The sequence below is a fragment of the Megalopta genalis genome, chromosome 2 (assembly GCF_051020955.1).
Source record: "Megalopta genalis isolate 19385.01 chromosome 2, iyMegGena1_principal, whole genome shotgun sequence".
Taxonomy (NCBI): domain Eukaryota; kingdom Metazoa; phylum Arthropoda; class Insecta; order Hymenoptera; family Halictidae; genus Megalopta; species Megalopta genalis.
The window spans coordinates 36611367-36633084 of NC_135014.1; the positions used below are offsets into that span (position 1 = coordinate 36611367).

The 21718-nt window shown below is 42.9% G+C and overlaps 2 protein-coding genes across 11 annotated transcripts in view; one reads left to right on the forward strand and one right to left on the reverse strand.

The window, feature by feature from the left end:
* Nucleotides 1-10005, forward strand: part of NfI (Nuclear factor I) — a 109861-nt gene extending 99856 nt beyond the window's left edge. For all 9 annotated transcript variants that reach the window (XM_033478735.2, XM_033478740.2, XM_033478741.2 and 6 more), the window contains one exon: nt 323-10005. In XM_033478735.2, coding sequence (XP_033334626.1) covers nt 323-558 — 236 coding nt within the window. In that variant the 3' untranslated portion in view covers nt 559-10005. The remainder of the gene's footprint in view (nt 1-322) is intronic.
* Nucleotides 10006-10423: 418 nt separating this feature from the next.
* Cerk (Ceramide kinase) overlaps nt 10424-21718 on the reverse strand; it is a 47709-nt gene continuing 36414 nt past the window's right edge. For both annotated transcript variants that reach the window (XM_076519265.1, XM_033478657.2), the window contains 6 exons: nt 20388-20581; nt 18404-18779; nt 16412-16564; nt 16132-16328; nt 14236-14405; nt 10424-14117 (listed from right to left, as the gene is read on the reverse strand). In XM_076519265.1, the coding sequence (XP_076375380.1) occupies nt 14042-14117; nt 14236-14405; nt 16132-16328; nt 16412-16564; nt 18404-18779; nt 20388-20581 (1166 nt within the window). In that variant the 3' untranslated portion in view covers nt 10424-14041. The remainder of the gene's footprint in view (nt 14118-14235; nt 14406-16131; nt 16329-16411; nt 16565-18403; nt 18780-20387; nt 20582-21718) is intronic.

Here is a 21718-nt window from a genome sequence, read left to right on the forward strand (position 1 = left end):
TGCTTCATTGATAAATGAATATTTGAAAAAATCCGAGAATCGCTTAGTCGACGAATGAAAACCCGTATTCTTGCAGTGGCAGATATTTTCAAACATTTCTTATAACCACCACTGTAAATCACGACGATCTGTAAAAGTTTATATCTTCTCAATGAAGCATTTTCGGAGCCAAATTGACACGAACGTTGTTCATCCGCTTGCCCCCGGCAACGCACAATCTATAAGTTTGATCGAAAGCTGCCTGGACACCCGGTATATTTGTACTGTTCGTTATACCCAGACTCGAAGGGATGTACAGTTTGCGCTGTGCATTGTCTTCCAGAACGATACTTCCACCCGGTGCACACGAGCAGCGTGGTGGACAAGAGCGGCGGTAGCATGATGGGTACGGAGCTGGGCGTGGCCGGGGACCCGACGTCGCACCACCACCAGTCGCAGCAGGCCCAGCAGCAGGCCCAGCAGCCGCAGCAACAGCAACAGCAGCAGCAGCAACAGCCGAACCAGCAACAGCAACAAGTGATGCAAGACAAAAGCGGCAGACCGAAGTCTTCCCCGTGACACTGGAGGCTCAGACCGGAAAGTCTCGAGAAGCTCGCATGTTCCACGGGGTCGTTACTCGCCGCCCCGTACGACAACAACAACCCCGAGCCGCCACAGCCGCAGCAGCAGCAGCAGCAGCCGCAGCCGCCGGACGGGAATCGCCAGGATTCCTCGTGTCGTGTTCACCTTCGCGACCAAAGCCCGCGGAGAATCGAGTGCCTGAGAGTCTGATCGTAGTTTAAGCCCTTAGCCGCTGAGGGGCCGAGGGACTTCCGGGTCAGCGGGAACCGGAGGCCTGGCCTGCCAGAACCGTGAGCCAAAGGATCGCCACGCGAAAAGATCGCCGCCGATTCGTAACGGACCTCCAACTCGGCGCCAATGTCTCGACCCTCTGAGGAATTCGAACGGGATAGCGCCTACGCCCTTGTCCGAGCTTCCTTCACCCTCCTTTGGACCCCGGAATTCGTCCTCGACTTCCCGGTACACGATTCGAGAAGGAAACAGACACCCTCTTCGGCGACTTCTGCCTTCAGTTTTCAGAATTCGGAGGGAAACGAAAACGCGAAACGTTTCCTGTTTCAGGAACATTGTTCTCCAAGGCAGAAGTCACCTTCTAGGCCTGGGTTAGGTCTCTCTCGGGCCGATCCTCTAAAAGGGAACAGTTTAATCCTCTTCGGCGACTTCTGTCTACAGTTCGATGGATTCGGAGGGGAACGAAACGTCAAGCGTTTCCTGCTCCAGGAACATTGTTCTCCAAGGCAGAAGTCACCTTCTAGGCCTGGGTCAGGTCTCTCTCGGGTCAATTCTCTAAAAGGGAACAGTTCGATCTTGTTCGAGGACCTCTTGGTACATTCCTTTAAGATTGAAGCTGTCCAAGTGAAATTCCCTGTCAAGCATGAGCTATCGAGTTATCTAGACTGTTCAGGATTCTCGTTCTCCAAGAGAAAAATGTTGTCTTCTGGGTCCGGGTCAGGTATTTCCCAGGTCGGAGCTCCGAAACGCTAAGAATTCGATCCACTTTGGGGACCTCTGACTCTTTCATCGAAACGAAAGTGCCCCAACAGTCTAGTTAGCAATCCCAGCCCATCTAGAAATCGGCATCTAGGTCAGGCCAGGCCTAAATTCACTTGTCCTTAATCCCGCATACTATTGACACAGATCTAAATTGAGTTTTCGATTCCGAGACAGAGATGGTCCAGGCCCAGCCGGTTCGAAGCCCCGACCACCCTCAGAGGGTCAATTATTCGGTCAATTATTACTCCGCTCCTGAAAGTGCGAAAGCCTCCGCGACCGGAAGCGCGATCCTCCTCCCTCAGCGTACAATTCGCGTAACTCTGTGTCTGTCTCTCTCTCTCTCTCTCTCTTTTTCTCTCTCAAGCGTCCTGAAGAAGGACCCCTCATTTCGTCTCCTACCTAACATGTCGCCGATCGGTCCCGTCGACCAAAAGCGATTGTCGAACAAAAAAAGATAAACAAACGAGTGCCGATCGTCAAGCATGATCGTGCGTGGACGAGAACGATGACGACGAAGATGATGACGATGATGATGATATGATGATGACGATGATGATGATGATGATGATGATGATGATGATGATGATGATGATAACGATGATGATAATGATGATGATAATGATGATGATACTGATGATGGTTATGGTGATGATAATGATTATAATGATGAAGAAAGACACGATCTTCCTTCCTGTTCGTCCACGGAGGAACAAAGAGGAAACCACTAAAGCGTTTTTGTACATACACGCGGCCCAGTTTGTCGCACACGCCGGGCGTCGTATTTTGTAAAATTTTAGAGGACCCTAGATTAGTATTGTGGAACGTGTACGACAAGGACGACAAAAGTATGCGAGAGCCTCTCGCCGCCGTCACCGCGGCGGACGAGGCCACGGCGAGGATGATTTTCGAACGTGAACGAGGGGAGAAAGGGGATTTCTAGTGCCAATCTCGAGTAGCTTATAAATATTATAACGAAATTATAATTTTTCTATTATATTTTTTTATAATATTTATGAAGGAACACACACGCTTGTTTAGACGCGCGACGGTAACGGGAGGCGTAGGTGTCGAGACGTTCAACGGACGCTTCATCTCGACGAGTCGAAAACGTGTTTTTACAAAATGGAAAAGCTAAACGAACCAAAAACAAAAAAAAAGAGAAGCTGAAATAAAATGAAGCGAAACGCAGAAGCTATATGCAACGCGGAATAAGAGAGAGAAGAAAGAAAACAATGGAAAAGCCGGGGGTTTGAGCACGGCCGAGGGGAACCGATCGACGAGCCTAATGAACGGTCCACGGAACCACGAAACAATGGAATCAAAAATATTTGTCGCCTAAGATCGCTCGGGCTGGTGCCGGCCGTTGAAACGGAAGCGAAGGAGGAGGATAAGTAGGAAGACGACGACAAGGAAGAACACTAGTGCGGACTAGACACCAGAGGCTGCTAGTTAGAAACAAAGTGAATAATATTTAATATTGATTACTCGATAAATTAAGCGGTTAAATAGTTAACGAGACGCGTTTTGGCGCGAAGCAATTGATATATATATATATATAAATATATGTAATGTTAGAGAGGAAACGAGAGGATGACGATCGAGGAGACACGCTGGGGAATAGTGTGAGACGCGCGAGTGGCGCGGACGGGACGCGGATAATTACGAGATAGTGAGAGATTAATCTATAGTCCTATTAACTAATTAGGGAGTTTAGTGTAACGCGGGGGTTACGCAGCATCGTACTCGGCGACAACGAAGGTCCTAACTACTGTCCGAAGTGCTTTACGAGACGGAACACGGGAACTCCTCCGCTGCCAAATCGTCGCGACGATTAACACGGAATCTCTCGGAAGCGGTTGATTGAACCTAAACGAATCTCATATTTTTCGAAACGGGGCCCGGAGACACCGGCAGCGGAAGGGTTGCAAGCACGAGGGGCGTCCTGTCCAGTTTGTAAATCCTCGGACACCTACAGGGCGGCCAGAAACTCTCTGTCTCTCTTGTAAGAAATTTCTATGGGCGCTCGAGGCTGTAAAGTGACGAGATCTCTCGAGCTTTTCGTTTTCGCGCGGTATCGTTTCGACGCGGCGGATTTCTGCGCGCCCTGTATTCGTCGAGGAGACCCTAATTAAAAAATGCGCTTAATATACTCGCTAGATGACCAGATAGTTCCGAGGCGGTTCTTCTTTGGGTTTTGTAAAGTCACTTCCCTGTTTTTCTCTCTTCGAGTGAGGTTGAAAGGGTGCGCCGGCCTCCTGCCCATTATCGATACCAATATCGTTTCTTTCCCCGTGGCATTTTCGAAACAGTATGGTCGCCATTCTATTCTCATGCTTCTCCTACACGGTAACGCTGTTCTCGGAGCGCTTGCTGATTTACTAATATCCTTTCGCGATAACACGGTTTCGTTGGAACATTGCAAGTGGTGCGTTAGTTTCGATCGGAATTGTGTACACTCGGATATTGTACTATTCTAAGGTCGGGAATCGACGATTTCTTTCTTTCGTTCGAAAGCTGGAAATGATTGTGGAAGAAGACAAGCGGTGCAGCCAATGTGGAGGACGCTCTCGAAGGAAGAGCTCTAAGTAGGCAGCCATTTTGGATTAGTCTGTCCTCTCCGCGACTCTCTAATTAATATTGATCTATCGAGCTCAACTTATTTTTTTGTCTCATCTTGTTTGACGCAACAGTTGCTTTTGAACCGGCCCAAAAGGGGGATAATGGGGAGAAGGGTGGCACCCTGTCGACCGGTTCGTAGTGATAGTACAAAGAGATCGAGTGTAGCAATATCGGTAATAGCAATAACGATTGTCAATAAGGGTCGACGCGGCGATACGACGCTATTATTCCTATTAAAGAGACAACAACAACAAAAGATGCTTGTAACGCTATTAACGCTATACGAAGGCGACGATAATACCGCTGCAACTATTGTTAATACTACGAGGAGACTACTACTATTATTAACTACTACCACGATTACCACCACCACCGCCATCATCGTCAGCGCCGCCATTAAAGAGGAAAAGAGAAACGAGATGATGATACCACTTTACCATCACCACCACCGCTCTACCACCACCACTACTACTACTATTATTACTACTACTACCATTACTACTACCATTACTACTATTACTATTACTACTACAACTATTACTACTATTACTATTACTACTACTACTATTACTACTACTATTATTACTACTACTACTACTACAACTACTACTATTACTACTACTACTACTACTACTACTACTACTACTACTACTACTACTACTACTACTACAACTACTACTACTACTACTACTACTACCACTACTACTACTACAACTATTACTACTACTACTACTACTACCACTACAACTATTACTACTACTACTACTACTACTACTACTACTACTACTACTACTACTACTACTACCACTACTACTACTACTACTACTACCACAACTACTACTACTACTACTACTACTGCTACTATTACTACTACCACTACTACTACTACTACTACTACAACTATTACTACTACTATTACTACTACAACAACCACTACTGCTATTACTACTACTAAACTAGTACTACAACTATTACTACTACTACTACTACTACCACTAAACTACTACTACTACTAAATTACTACTACTACTAAACTATTACTAATTACTACCAGCGCTATTATAAACAAAAAAAACTTTAACTCACTACTACTTATCACCGCTACACTTAACTATTAATTGTAAAGGCGAAAGGGACACTACCGCTTAGAGCTGTTATTACTACACCGCCTACTTCACTATTAACGTACACCAGTTACTGAAGGGACTAGGAGGTACGCTACTATCGCTGACTACTACTACTACTACTACTACTAATTAACTACTAATCGCTTTACGAATACGGTTACTACGGGAGAGAACGATTGTTAATTGTAAATATCCAAAAGAGACGATAGGGTAAACGAGCGGCCAGGCTGGGGCACGTTATTCTCCAATGCGATCTCGTTTGTCTCGTTTTTTTCCATCAAATTTCGCTGCGGGAAGTGATGTCGATTGATACGTGTCCCTATAAATTTTTATAAAATCAAGCAACGATGCCTCCGAACACGTTTATACAATTTTATAGACTGCTTTACACGAAGGAAATTCATAGATAAGTATTCACTGGTTGAAAATAATTTTGTCGACTTACAACGAAACTAGAAAGTTCATTGACCTTCGACGAATCTTCGGTTCGTTTCGATTTCGATGGAAAGTATGTTTGTCTGACCAGCGGCACTACCTGTTCCACTTGCCCGATCATAACCGCTATTGTCTCGTTCCGAACATTCGGTCTAGATCCTAATCGATCCGCGCGCGGCTCGGTGCTCGTACAGGTACACCAACGAAACGGGGAATAAATTTGAGGAAAGATCGGATCGACTTCATCTCGCAATCACTTTTCGCAACACGAACGATTTATGAAACAAGACACCGTGCCTCAGCCTGAACGATTCCAGCAATTACATTACTACGCACAGAGGCAGGGAGGCACGCGAACGAACCTAAACTCCGGATCTATGGATCCTGCAAAAGACAGGGTGGTTTCCACCCCTCGACGCTCCGCAGCAATTTTAATCTTTCTGAAAATAGAAATGAGACGACGCATCTCGTCGGCTATTTTCACCCCTTGCTTTCTGACATAATATTAAAATCACGGTCGAGAGATTTAACGATCAACAGACCGCGGACTCACATTTTTATACCGAAATCGCAGTAAGAATGAAGTCATCGGTGATGTCGATAAATGAACAAAGCTGATGCAAAGAAAGATCCACCGACTGAAGTTCGGCGAGTTAAAATAACACACGCCCCTTTCTTCCTGAATAAATTATTAAAAATAAAACACCGCTAACGCAGTTTATGGGTCGCGGTTGAAGGGGCGGAAAATCTTGAAGAGTTTCCGTTATCGCCGTGAATAATTTCTGCAGACGTTGTGCGACTATAAAAAGACCCGGGAGCAAAGGTGTCGGCGATTGCGGGGGCGTGCGAGGGGTTGAAAGGCGCGGAGGATTTAGAAAGGAATTTTTTAATGCTTGCCTCTCGACGGTGTTAGGGGATCGAGCGTGGCGAGGCCTCGTGTTCTTATTTTGTTAATCGACTACGGGGCGCCGTTCTAGCCGAGAGACGACCGCGAATAACGAAAGGGGTGGTTCGGGATATTATACTGACGCCACCGCGAACGCTCATTTTCTCGCTGACTTATAGTTCGTTGTTCGGTCGCGCTTGCTGCCGAACGGTGCAGCGGCTAGGGGTAGAGTGCCAATTAGGGTTAGCCTTGTAAATTGTAAACTAGCTTTAGGTCTTCCTAACGAAGGTGCAGGACGGTGCTTTTTAGGTGAAACGAACGAAAACACTGGACAAGCAAAAACGAGGAACGATATTATAATAAATCGTGCGACCGCGACGCGTGCCGGTCGGACACCCACCCTGTCAGGTTTCCGCTCAAAAATCGAGCCCTATTTGGAGGCAATGTCGAACTTGCGTCACCAGAACATTTTGTATAGCGTCTCGAGCTGCCTTGAACCGAAAGTGCATTAAAATATCGTCCGCGTCCACTGGCCAGCCACTTCCGGCCGCCCGAGATCACTTTCCACCGCCAATTTCACACCGATTTCGCAACCTTCAAAATTATTTACTTACTACGATCCTCTGGTATTTGAAACGATTTAGGCTATTTCGACGCAGTACTTGAGCCTTGGGATTTTTGTCTCAATCCAGGAGTCAGAAATTTGCAAATATTTTGCAAATAATCGTGGATCTACTTAAACCTAGAATTTCAATTCTCTGCAGAAGCAACCCCTAATTGTAAATTCTGCTACGCAAGCAGACCGCAAAATTTTATTCGAATTTCGATTTTGATACGCTCTTTTATAGGAATTCGCGTCAGGGAAAAAGTGTGCTCAGAAATAATTTCTCCTTGTAAAAATCGGATACGTTATTTTAATTTCGAGCGATCCACGAATTTTCTTACGGTTTACGGATCTGAACGCATAAATATCCGTAGTCTGAGATCGCTCGTTACAGGTTTCGGTGGTTCCCGAGTTTGTTTGTTAAATTCGTCGAGGGTGGTTTTTCGGAGATCGGTGGCCTCGGGTCCGACCGGAAGTGACGGGGGACCGCGCGCGAGGACTTTTTCTACGTAAGATAGACTTTTTCTCTAGTAGATTCGAGGAACGATAAAGGACGAAGCGAAACTAAGGGGGCGCGGGGAGAGCGACGAAAGTTAATTAAGCGCGTCTCGATCGGGTTCCCGGGGGTAGAGGGACGACTCGATATCCCGGACCACCCGTCGACGAGGGGCGAGAGTGAGCGTGTATAAATAGCGATCCTCCATTCGAGAGGGCGACGTGTAACGGTCGCGGAGATTTTTCGGTGCTCGGAGGGACGATGGGAATTTCGGTGCCGAGGATCGAGGGGTTGCGACCGGGGTAAACTAACAAATTCGCTAGACATTAAGCTTGCCAGGGACTGAAGATTTACACTGTGAACGTACAGGCACAGAGGGCAGAGGACACGGTGACACGTAGCCACCGTTCATTTCGACGACAGACGCGTGTCGGAAGTATGCGAGGGGGTTTAAGGGATTCTTTTTAGAAAAATGTTCTTTTCGTAACGTTTAGGGTGGGGCCGCGTCGAATGGGTTCGAATAGGAATTTTCTAGTGTGCACGCGAGGCGGCAGGTTCAGCTACGAGAATAACGATAACAATAAACAGTAATAATAAATATTAATAATGATAATATTAACGAAGTTTAATTACGGTAAACGAAGATACGGTTAACTGATAATTAATTGTAAAACGGAGAGCGAACTACGGCGATGATAACATAGTGCGATTATTAATTATTACTATTAACTACGGCAATACGATGATATACATATATTATAAACGAAATACAATGATATATTTATCGAATATTTATTGAGCAAACGAAAATAGCACACTGTGTAGTATGGTTGTACAAAGTAGGCGACGAGGCGACGAAAAACGAACGCGTGTTTCTTTTTCCTTTTGTTTCTCGGGGTTGGAGACGTCCTCGGGGGTGTGCCGACCCTCGTCGTTGGGGCTGCAGACATTTCCTTTCGGTTGCTCGAGACACACCCTCTGAACGCATTTCGTTCGAATTTCCTCGAAAATTCATGATCTGCTGCTCGGGACAACGATTTTACGAAATCCGAAACAGTCTCGCGAGGGTTGAAAATATTTGTTTAATGCCGCTTTCTCTAGACGAAAACCAGTTCGACGGTAATGTTACGAAAATCAAAAGATCAGAGTTCCCGGCTGAGAAAGAGTTCTGCAACCCCATAAGGTCGTCGCAGGGCACCCCGAGGCCGCGGAGGACACGGCGAGGGGGTGGTACCGAATGTGTTTTCGTCTGACGATCCTTTTTTTTACGATTGTGAACGAGGTTCATGTTATATATCAGGGATTAGACTAAATAGTATAATACGCTGCGAGGGAGGTGGCAGGAAAAGAGAAAAATTACTAAGGAATATTACTAACCGAGGGTGGTTGGCCTTGGGGGAAGCGGGATCGAGGGGGAGAGCTGTGACAAAGGTGGTGATAGTGGTACCGGAAAGGGGTGCAGACGAGTCTGTCGTCGCGTCTCCGTAGAAAGATCCGCGGGGGCGGTGTTTAAGCGAATAAATCAAATTTCTATACTCGATTTACCCGGACGAACCACCCCCCAACCCCTCCCCTGTTTAATAAATAATTGTAACGATAAGAGTAATAACGATAACGTATAGGCACAAATTGAGTAGGAAATTGTTAACGGATAATTTGATAAATTGTTACGAAGCTTACGTAGTATATTCTCGTATGATGTTTGTTTTCCTTTTTAATATATATATATTAAAAAATATATATATATAGGTATATATTATACATATACCCTTGTATATTTAATAATAACTGCGTCCTACGAAGATTCTTCTTTCTACGGAGACTCGATGTGTATTTGTTCGTCTTCGGGACTTTAATGCTTAAGAGAAACTTCTTGTGATAAGCGTGGAGAGACCTCCGCCCACGGTTCGGGCTGTAGAAAGAAAATAAAAAAGCAAACAAACAAACAAAAAAGCGAAAACCAAATGAACATAATTAAAACGAGGAAAGAAAAAAAATTAAGAAAACAAATAATAACGCTAATAAGGGGAGAGAAACAAAGAGATTCGGAGGTGTAAAGTAACGACCTTAAGAAAAATAATTCGCGATTTCGAGCTGGCAACCCTCCGACGAAGGGACACTGACAAGGGAGAGGCTTCTTTGTCACCTTACCGCGCCAATTATACGTTGTGTCCATACTGTCTCAATTAATATAATGTATTATATTATATATATAATATATATATTATATATATATCCGACAATATTGATTATTAAAAATTCTTAATATATAAAACGAAAAACAGCTGACGTTTTTTTTCTGACGCACTTACCCTCTCCACCATGTACCCCAAATGCCACTGTTTTGGTCCAATCCCAATTCATCCCCTTTCAAATTTCTAAATTTTTACAAAACCCGAAATATTTTTCGTAGACCCCGAAAAAAAGATCTCCATTTTCTGGAGATCTCGAAAACTTTTGTTGTCGATCTTAAGTGCCTTCCCGCGGTCCCAAATATATTTCCTGCTGTCCAATATTTTCATCGAGAGCTCTAAATATTTTTTATACACTTTTAAGTGTTCTCTGCGAGACCTGCAAATATTACAGACCCTAACCGCTGCATTTCAAAGGTCATGAAGGATTTAGAAGGCCAGTGCACAGGGCACAGATAACGATTAATTTCCTGTAGAGATGAAGGGTGATTAAAGAGCAAAAGGCACGTCTGAAAAAGTGAAGTACAATTTATTATCATGCGCAGCCATGTTGACATTCGGTGCACCATTGCGAAAATAATTCCAAGTACAATAATACGCGCGTGTACGACCGCGTACTGGAAGTGACGCAATCCTCGCGCTCTCACTCTACATATAAAGATATCGTAAATAAAATATATATATATATATGCATGTATGTATATATGTATGTATGTATGTATGTATATACATATTTATACGCATCTGCGTGTGTATATCTGTACAACCTGCGGACACACGACCCTACAAAATAATGTCTACCTAACCGCTAAATTTTCGTCCTGTTCATCTTCCACCCCTCCGTGGTCCTCCATCGTTCTTCCGTTATCATTCCGTCAGCCTTACAATGTGTACTCTACGAGAACAAAAACTATAATGATAATTACAATTTCAGAGATCACACTTCGGGTCGGTGTTAAATTAACAATATCGTCCACGAATTTCCACGCGGTGTTCACAAACGAAATTCACCAACGAACTTATATACAGATTCGAATCGATCGAAAACTCTCTCTCTCCCTCTCTCTTTCTCTCTCTGAGAGAAAGACACCTGTTCTCTCGACGATGTAAATAGAAACGAGACAAATCACTCGAGGTAAGTACTGATCAACCGGAAGTTATAGTCCGCAGGACCGCGAGTGTAACGAATACAAAATTAATCGCTTGAGCAATCTAAGGCGCGAATTAAGTGACACACGGTCGGCGAAGTTTTCCAAAAGAAAAAAAATGCTCGCCTCGGTCGTCGCGCAACGATCGCGAGAAATATCTTTGATCGACCCGTTTTAGGATCGAACGAACGGTCTCCGCACGATTGTTTTAGTAAGAAGAGGAATGTGGACGCGTTCTAGCCGAAGAAGCTCCGTTTCAAAATCGACGGACTGGTCTTTTTTTAGCAAGGGCCGCGAGCTCAACGAGGCGACGAAGGGACTTCCGGTCTACGAGAATAGACGGAGCCGTGGGTAATCGGAAACCAAGGACGGAAGTCGTTCTATGTAGCTCTACGCGCGAGCTGATCGGACTCGAAATGGAAACACCTGCCCAAGAAAATACTAATCATCGTTATTAACCGCTTCTCCTTGTAAATCGCTATGTAAAAAAGAAAAAATAAGAGAACAATCGACAGAAATGTAAAACTGTGAATCCCTGTTTGATCGGCAACCATCCGGACCACCGATGCCATGCTGGCAAATCGTTCGAACCCTACGCTTTAAACTAAATAAATACACGTCGGAATACTTCTGGTAAAAGTAAATGCTTCTTGTACGTTCCCGACCGAAGTACTCGAAACTCTAGCTGCGCTCGTCCCTCGCGAAAATACTTTCTCACTTTGTGCACGCCGATTCACCGTGCTTAGGCGTGCTAAAGAAGATACTGCTACTGTAATACCATCGAAGACGAAACTTTTGATTGGCGGGTTCGGACAGCCGAGTGTTCGACGTGCTTGAACCGGCTTTGGACGCGTTCGAACCATTTCTGAGCGGCTCGCGTCTTCCGGAGACGACTGTGAAAGCTTCAGCTGCGACGTCGAATCACGTTCGTGCTTGTTCGAATCGGTTCAGAGTCGTCGAACGCGTCCAAACGTTCGCGAACCGCGACAACGCGTCACAGAATCCGAGCCGACGCTCTCGGATGCTTCGAACGGGACTCTCTTCGTCCCTGGCGAACCGCTCGCGCATCTGAAACCTGTTCATACGTGTCCCTACACCATCCTCCAGGAACCGAAGCTGTAAAACCGAGTGTCTGAAGGAGAACGGCTAGTCAGACTATACGCTCTATCGAAACGTAACTTAAGTTAAAACTCTATGTAAGTTAATATCGTCTGAAATATCATACAAGACAGAGTAATCTCTCCGTGCACCGAATACTACAGCGATCGCGACGTGAGTTCTCACGTTAAATTACGAAAAACGCGCGAACCGCGACCAAAAAAACCTCGGTCGCGTTTTAATACAAATTCCCGCCGCGAGTTTGAGCCATTTTAAAAACGCTTTCCACGCTCTCTGTCCTTTCAACTCGCAACGATCTCGAACTCCTCCCGACTCTCTCTCTCTCTCTCTCTCTCTCTCTCTCTCTCTCTCCCTCTCTCTATTTTACAAGGTCGGACCTCTCGCTCTTAAAAAAATAGTTTCTCGTTCGACGCCCGCGTTCGGAGAGCTGCGAACGGCTCCGTGACTCGACGAACCGTTCGTCAACACGCTCGTCGCGGTGTTCGCTTGCATTGTACGCGTTGCCGTCGTGAGTCCTTTGTCGAAGTGTTCTATCGGGCGATGTTTGAGCTTTGTAAAATAGTTGATCGACGAAGTACGACAGCGAGCGTGTTAACAGAGTCCTTCCGAGTAAAAACATCCGCGCAGCAGCCGTTTTGGTTCTGGCCGAGGGACACCCTCCCATGAAATCGCGCGACTAGCAGGCCAACTTTCGCGATTTATTTTCGAAAAACTGAACGACACAGAATCGGGAAAGCTTTCCCGATGGATTCGAGCATGATCGAATAACTCGCGCGAATTTTTTCACCGGCCTGCACTCGACAGTTTTCGGTGGACGCAGCCTCGACCGATTTACGGTCCCCAAGACGCGTTAATTTCGAAACGCATTGAACGAAGCTGTCCCGAATCGTCGAGTCGGAAAAACGTCTCCGCAGCGCTGGATCGTGCCAGAATCTACTGCGAAAAGTTTCGTAGTTCTAGGGTCGCTCGTCACCTCGTTAATAAATTCTTGAGGATGGCCTAGTTTCGGGCGATTTGTCGGGAGGTTGGTGCCGAGGAGTTGAGCGAAAAGAAAGGGAACATCGGCCGAGCATCGTGCGAATTTAAACGAGATCCTGTGTCCGTGAAGTCTACGACGAGTGTCTACCGTCCTGGAAGAACACAGAACCAGGCACAGCGTCGTTCAATGTTCGTAACATTGTTCGGTGTCCGAGGGAAGTTCGGCGGAGTGGCCGGACGCCTGCTCGAAAGGCAACAAACGTCGCGCGAAGGCGTCCTCTCGCAGATGCTCACCTGCGACTTTCGGCTCTGGCCAAGCATTGAAATGTGCACATACAAAAGCTCTCGGATCGTTCGAATATTTCTAGAATGTCGGAACCTCGAATGTTGTAGACACTAAACTCTCGAATACGAAATTTTTAAAATTCTAAAGGATCTCGAAGGCCGGTTCTTCGTGATCTTCTTCGAGATTTGCGCGTCGCAAACGACAGATCTCAGCCGAAGGATCACGAAATTTGCGATCTCCGGTTTCCGGAGACCCCGATTGCCGAATTGGAAAATTGGCGATCCTCGATTTCCGACTCTTCGAGTTCCTCAAGCTGTCTTAGTTAAAAGTTGTCGCTGCTTTGGCGTCGCAAATTCTTGCTCTTCCGGGTCTGCGACGTTTGCTTTTCGAATGTCCGAGGATTCTGGACGCTGTACAGACATCTCGAGAGCTGCTGGATGCCTGGAGGCTTCGCAGAAATTGTCCGGAATCCTAGAGACTCGAAATATAAAGCGAACGTTCGAGTCTTTGGATGTCTCGGTGCGCTCGATTCGCGAGCGACATCGATCGATCGAAGGAACTATGTGACTTCAATGCCGTCGGATGCTCTTCCGGTGATTAACAGAAACAGGTCCTCTCGTGAACTGGTTCTTGAACTCGTCTCGTGAACACGTTCACTAGTTGGCAGTGTACCCTGCGAACACGCAGAACGTTCCACAAATTTTATTGTCTGGTTCCGTTAGAATAATGTCAAGCTGATTTCAATTTCAGCCGAATTTATGGGAGCCGTAGGCGCTCGCAGGTGCGTTTACCTGATTTTCACGTTCGAGTTATCGATCACTTCGCCGTCGCAGTTCCACACGCTTAAGCTTGACTTCATGTAGCGGGTGTCGCTCTGGTTATCGGACTGCATGTGCAACGTTGGCAGCGCCCGGAATGTGAACTCTCTCGCTCTGTACACCTCGACGAACGGCAGGTCGTACTTGAATGAGAAAATGGTGACGGTCGATATTAATATCTTTATAAAAAAATTTAATTTCTTTTAATTTCGTTGTTTATCCCAAAAATATCTCGCGATCTGGAAATGAGAGGTTCCTGAGGTCATTTGAAGTAACTTTTTCCTTAGCGAAAATGCAATCCGCGGCTTTGTTTACGAATTATTGACGAAAAACGCTGGCCAATGAGAGACGAGCTCGGCCGGCGCGAAGCCCAGTTCCGCTCATTGGCTCGCCCGTCTCGCGTCAGCTGGTCTCGCCTCTTATTGGTTAATGTTTTACGTTAATAACTCGTAAACAAAATCGCGGATTGCATTTTCGCTAAGGAAAAAGTTACTTCAAATGACCTCAGGAATCCCCCATTTGCAGATTGCGAGACATTTTTTAGACACCCTATATATTTAAAAGAATCTCTTTGTGAAATTCTAAAAATCCGCGTTATATACTTGTTAGCAAAATCTTATTGCCAGTTTTGCAAATATTAAATGTTTTTTTGATTGAAGAAAATTAAATTCTTTTAATTATACACATAGTGTGTTAAGAGACTACAACCTATTTCTCCGATACTTTCTTACTCACGAATCCTTATGCAAAGTAACAATTTTCCAAGTCGACGAAATTTTCCGATTCACAATTTTCTGCTTCAATTGTTCATCAACTTACTTTCGCAATCTTTCGCTAGAATCTTTTATATTTTGCAATATTTTACAATTTTCTGCTTCAACTGTTCTATCACTAGATCTGTTACTATAGTCCCTTAAATTCTGTAATATACATATACAAGTCTTCCTAATCCTCGACGAAAACCGTATCAACGCCAAACGAGATCGGTATTAGGTCAGGGCCGGGCGTACGCTAATCGTAGAATCGCTGAGGAAACTTGAGATAGGTCCGGGTTAGAGCTATGCGAAGGTTTTAATTAGGCCTGGGTTAGAATCATGTTATATTTAACTTGGATAGGAGGTGCGTTAGGTGTAAACTGTTAGGCCCGTCGATGGATTATTACTTCCACCAGTCGTAAACACAGTTCTCAAATTTTCTCTTCGACGAAAATCACTCTAGAAAGCTTCTTAAGGGGGGAGGGGCTATCCTATGAACATCAGCTATCAGTAATTTTTGAAATGAAGTTTTGAAAATATGTGTTTTCACAGTATTTCTTACGACAAATTCAAATATGTAGAAAATAATTTCGTAAATATATATTTTACGTAAGAAAAAACTTTCTTTCGGCAAAATCATCGGAGCGTGAAATCCGTACCCTTATTATTTCAATACCGTGGATATATGCGGTAAAAAAATGTCATCTCAAAAATGTTTCAAAAATGTTTATGAAAGTTATAACGTTTTTAATATTGCTATATCACCTAAAATTACCTCAAAAACATTGCAATAGAAATAAACGGGCAACCATTGGAAATGGTTTTAAGGTAAGATAATAATATAAGTAACATAATAATATATAAAAAAAATTTAAGTAACATAATAATATAAAAAACGTTATAACTTTCACGAGAGTATGAATTTCGCGATCCGACGACTTTTTCGAAAGGAAAATTTTTATCTTGCGTAATAAATATTATTTACAAAATTAATTTCTGCATATTTGAATTAGTCGTAAAGAATGTTATAGAAACACATATTTCCCAAATTTTATCTTAAAAATCACTGGTAACTGATATTCACAGGGTTGACCTCGCTTAAAGCTTCGCTTACCAAAGTCTTCTGTTTGCTGGACAGCCTGAGCAACATCCTGATGTTATTAAATAGAGAAGTATGACGAACTAGGATCACGTCGACGCAGCCGTCGCCGACGTGGCAATGGGGACTGAACCCCATCGGACTCCTGGAGCAAGCGCAGGCCAGATTAGCGCCGTTCACCATGAAGAATTTGCCTCGGACCGTCATCCATGCTGAAGCAGAATGCATCGATCGATCGATCGATCAATTCGTTCGACACGGATATACGATGCAAACGATAGATTGGACCGCTTACTGGATATCTCTTTGTCGGGGACGCTGTTGTGCATGTGCTGCAAACACCTGCTGCAATTCTTGGTGCATCTTGTACTCATCGCTGGGTGGCAGGGGTCCGATAGCAGGTGGATCTCACCCTCGTACCCTTTGTTCGCCAGGATCTTTTTGAACCCTGCAATCACATTGTAGTACATGCTATTTGAGAAGCCATTTTGCAAAATTATTAGACATTTTTCGAGGATATCAGAGAAGTCTGAAGGTTTCTGGATGATTTTGTATGCCTTTGAATAAATTTGGACAGTATCAAGCACCTTAACGCTAGGTTTAATTGTGCCCATAATTATGAAAGTGGTCTAAGTCAAAATTTAAAAAAAAAATGAATTTATCACTTATTTCACACGACATGATTTTAAACTAAATTTATTCAATGTAATTTTTACGATATCGTCAAAAATGAACCTTTAGATAGTAGTTGTAATTACAACATTATGCGGAATTCATTTAGTGTTAATTATGAAAGTGGTCTAAGTCAACAATTTAAAGAAATTATATAATAAAAATTATATGATAAAAATGGATTCCTTTTTAAAAATGATTAATAAATGTTTATGAATTATTTCGTTAAAGTTGTTGTTTCAAATGGACCGTTTATTTTGAAAATGGTATAAGTTCTTTTTTTTTTTTAAATTCAAAATGCCGAATCTGAGCTTGTATTGTCTAAATACCCCACGCAACGCCACTTACAATTTCTTTCGATGACATTGGACTTACACCACTTTCAAAATAAACGGCTCAAATAAAAATCACAATTTGTTATTACTTTAAGTCAATTATAGGACATTCAGTTAATTTTGAAAATGGTCTAAGTCAATTCAAGCTTTAAAAACAACATTTTCCTATGAAATTCACACAAAATTTCATATCTATAATAAATTTCCATTAATCAAAACTAATAAAATTATAAATTAAAATGTCGCATAATGTACAAATATTTTTTGATTTATTCAAATGCGATTCATTAAATATCTCGAAACAAGAAATATATGACTTAGACCACTTTCATAATTATGGGCACAATTGACACTGATTTTGTGACTTACGATTATACAGATTGTAATAATTTTATGCGTTCATGACAAAAATGAATATATCGAATCCAAAATAGCAAAAACATTTGAACAGTTTGAAAATATTATTATATAATATAGTATAAATATACCCAGATCTCCTCAAACTTATTAAGAAAGGTATATTTTACAATTAACGTAGACAATTTTTATTTTGCATAAAAATGTGGTAATATTACAACAACGCTCTTCAAAATTCAGAATAAATGTCTTATTGTTACCTTTATATAAATAAACGGCGGATCTTCATGCAAAATAGAAACTTTCTTCAAAAATTGCAACAAACAGAAACAAGATAGAAATTTCGATCTTTATTTCACATTCTCAATGAGTTATTGATGATAAATGGATTACGCTGCATTCTCTTAATCTCTATACTGATTCAAATTCTGTCAACCTAGTTTTATCGCATAAAAAGACTAATAATAAAACAATCGCTTTTACTGCTCCGTGAATCTAATATTAAACAAATTTCGACGAACGACCGTCAAGAGCTCAGAAATACTTGAACAAAGATGAGAGAACATTGAGAGCCCGATAGCACTTTAGATAACCTTGGATGATTCCGGGGAACCACGGCTGACCTTGAAACGTCATGAAGGAACGGTGGTTCGGCCTCGAATAAATTCGTGCAATATCAAGTACCCAACGGAAACGTTTCCCTCGAAAAAGTGGGACGTTGAGAAAACGGGAAGCCATCGGGTAGCAATGAAATAAAAATAGTACCTGCACGCTGTGACATACGAGAGCATACGGAAAGGTAGCGCGAGTCGACGTTTCGAGATCGAAATATTAAATGTACGAGCACTCGGCCCGCAGCGGTATAAACGTTGCAATCGTCCCGGCGAATAATTCCCGCGGCTGCACCCCGGCGCTGCACTTACCGGAGTAGTCGTATCTCTGCGGACCCATCCACCTAAATTTCTCGCTGTCCCTGATCACGTCCCCGAGATACCCATAACTGAGCACGCTGGCGTACAGCCTGAGGAGGTTCTGGTCGTTGTGCACGGAGGAGATATCGAGGCCGGTGCTGTCGCCAAAAATGATATGTATCGCGGCGGTCTGCACGTCGGTCGTACCGTGGAGGCTGTACGCGATCGTGTCCGTGCTGCCGCTCGGTATCACGCCGATCGGCATCGAGGGTGACGGTAGCGTAACGTCCGGATCGTTCGCGTCTATTTGCATGTCCCTGGTCGTCCTCAAGACCAGCCCGTTGATCACTTCCGCCAAGGTGCCGTCGCCGCCGATGCACACCACCGCCTGCACAACATCGATCGTTCCTCTTCAGCGAACGCTTCTCTTTTAAACATTTTCTGCAGCGCGATTTTTTACGATCGTTCGTAACCGCGCGCGGAATTGAATCTTTTAACGCGGAACTTACTACGACGATTTCGCGTGTTCTGTTTTCAAATTGTTGAAATTACGAACAGTTTCACAGGAGATGATTCAATTAATTTTTTCAGTTGCAACGTATATTATGTTAGAATAATAATCGCGAAAGATTTAACCGAAGTATAATTAAATTTTAATTCGATTAAATCAATTTTTGTTTCGATCAATTCGATTTTCATTCGATTTTTTAATTCGATCAATTCGATTTTCATTCAATTCTAATTTGATCAATTCGATTTTCATTCAATTTTAATTCGATCAATTCAATTTTAATTCACTTTTAATTCAACTAATTCAATTTTAATTCTACTAATCCATTTTTAATTCGACTAATTCAATTTTAATTCAATTATTCCACTTTTAATTCAACTGATTCAATTTTAATTCAATTATTCCACTTTTAATTCAACTGATTCAATTTTAATTCAACTAATTCAATTTTAATTCAATCAATTCAATTTTTTAATTCAATTTTAATTCTACTAATTCAACTAATTCAATTTTAATTCAATTTTAATTCTACTAATTCAACTAAATCAATTTTAATTCAATTTTGATTCAATTAATTCAACCAATTCAATTTTAATTCAATTTTTCGACTAATAAAATTTTAAATTAAAATTAAACTTTAATGTTCGTTTGATTATAGTTGGAATTTTATATATCGAAGACAAGGGGTGGGTTTTGTAACGAGCGATGGATCGGAGACACAAGACAAATCAATCAATTCTGATGTTATCGAAGTGAAATTGTTCGTAAACAGTCAAGATAACGTGCCATCGGATAAGTAACCTTTCTAGACTCTCTGTAAATAATTTTTCTATCCAGTTCTTAATAAAATATCATTCAAAGTGTTCGCCTGCCTCGGCTGAAGAACCTCGATTATCCGGGCTGAGAAGCGTGACATAAATGTTCAGACAATAGAACACTTAGAGTAGAGGAGCCGATTAGCCACACCACAGTAACTGGCACCATACACCACTATACTTGGTTAAAGTGCCGGATGTTATCTTGATTGATTTGTACACTAAATCGTTTTGTGTATGATGCGGCTACGATTGATCCGATTACAGGTAAAAAGCATTGAACCCTGGAACCGTCGCGTGGGTTGTTTAACACCTCAGCCGTTTGTTTTATAATTGATGTTTCTTTATTTTTTAGCAAAATGCTAAGCTAGCAAGCACTTGGCTGTCAATAGCTGCATCAGCTTGTAATTAAGGCTGCTCGCTAACAATTAATTATGGCTTAGATTCCATTCGGTTTGAGGGGGTTGTCGAGCACCCCACGCGCCGCTTTATGTAACTTTAACTGACGCGCCCGGTCCAGGGCTGAATTACAGATGATTCTGCTATTGGAGAACCGGATAATCAAGGTTTCACCGTGTCACAAACGAACTCGCCACTGTAATCGCAAAGTAAGATTCACCCTTACAACTTTGTTCTGCAAATATTTTCGGCCGAATGCCGAGATTCTTACGTGAAAGTCGCTTAGGTCAGCCGTGAGGAGGGTGTCCCTGGCATGGCCGTGTCTCTCGGTGACCAGCATCTTCGTCTCTATCCCCGCGATAGTCATCAGAGGCTGCACGTCCTTCTCCCAGATCTTCAACCCCTTCTTCTTGCCGCCGAAGGGATTAACGAACAGCAGTATCTTCCTGGGTCGTTGCGTGAGCCCTGGAAAACAAAGCGGGAGAAACCCTCATTTTTCTCGTCCGGTCGCCGGCAGCAGCAGCAGTAGCAGCCATATTGATTTTTCATACGGAATGGAATTCAGGGTTTCTTCGGAACCGTCACGCAGCGGGAGTGTGAACCGGGAGATCAATACTACAGCCACTCGGTTCTCTCCCGAGAGGCCGGTTTCGAAGGAGATTGCGTTACGGCCGCGACAAAGAACCGGCTCGATTGTGTTTCCGTTCGAGAACGTTTCCCTCGGAGCGAAAGTAATCGAACCGATGGCCGGTTAGATTGATTAGGGCCGCACGATAGCGTCGCTCGTCGAGAGTTCAGGGAGTCGCGAGTCCGTCGATTAACTTCTATCACGCTTCGTCCAGCTGTCCAACCGGCCACAACCCGCGAAACACGCAATTGAACAGCGTTCGTAGAAAATAATGTGGACGCCAGAATCGCGAAATTTTGTTCACTCTTCTTCAAATATTTTAGGTGTCATTCGGGTGTAATATCATTTTATAAATGGTTAAAAAATTTTTCTTTTTAGATAGGTTTGTCCACCGTCGCTTTTGTAGAAAACAATGCAAGTATCAATGCATCGTGTAAAACACAAGCAACGTGCGCTGCGAAAAGGCTTAGGTTTGAAGGGCATGCCACATGAACCTTCGTTGCCGGAGTGCACTTCAAAAGTAAGCATTGAAAAAAAACCGAGACCTCAAAGCTATGTTGGAATATGTGGATAATAAATGTCACAGTTTTTACGATAATTTACTTGAGATATCGTTAAATCAATTTTCTTGTAATACCTGCTAAGAAAATATTCGAACATCATATTACAGAAACATATTTCATATTTCCGAAAAATGTCTTTTACGAAAAAAGTGGAAATTTTTAAATTATCGATTAAAATAATACGAATAATAATGCATATTGTATATATTAATATACGCATGTATATTAATATAATTGTTAAGATTCTCCATACTTAACCCTTTGCGCTCGAAGCCTAATTAACGCAAAAAAATATTAAATTAAAATATAAATAAAATATAAGATTTAAATATAAAACATTTAAAATAGTTCTTCCGACCCATGGTTTTTCAATTTTATATGACCTAGTGCATTTTATGCATATGAAATTGT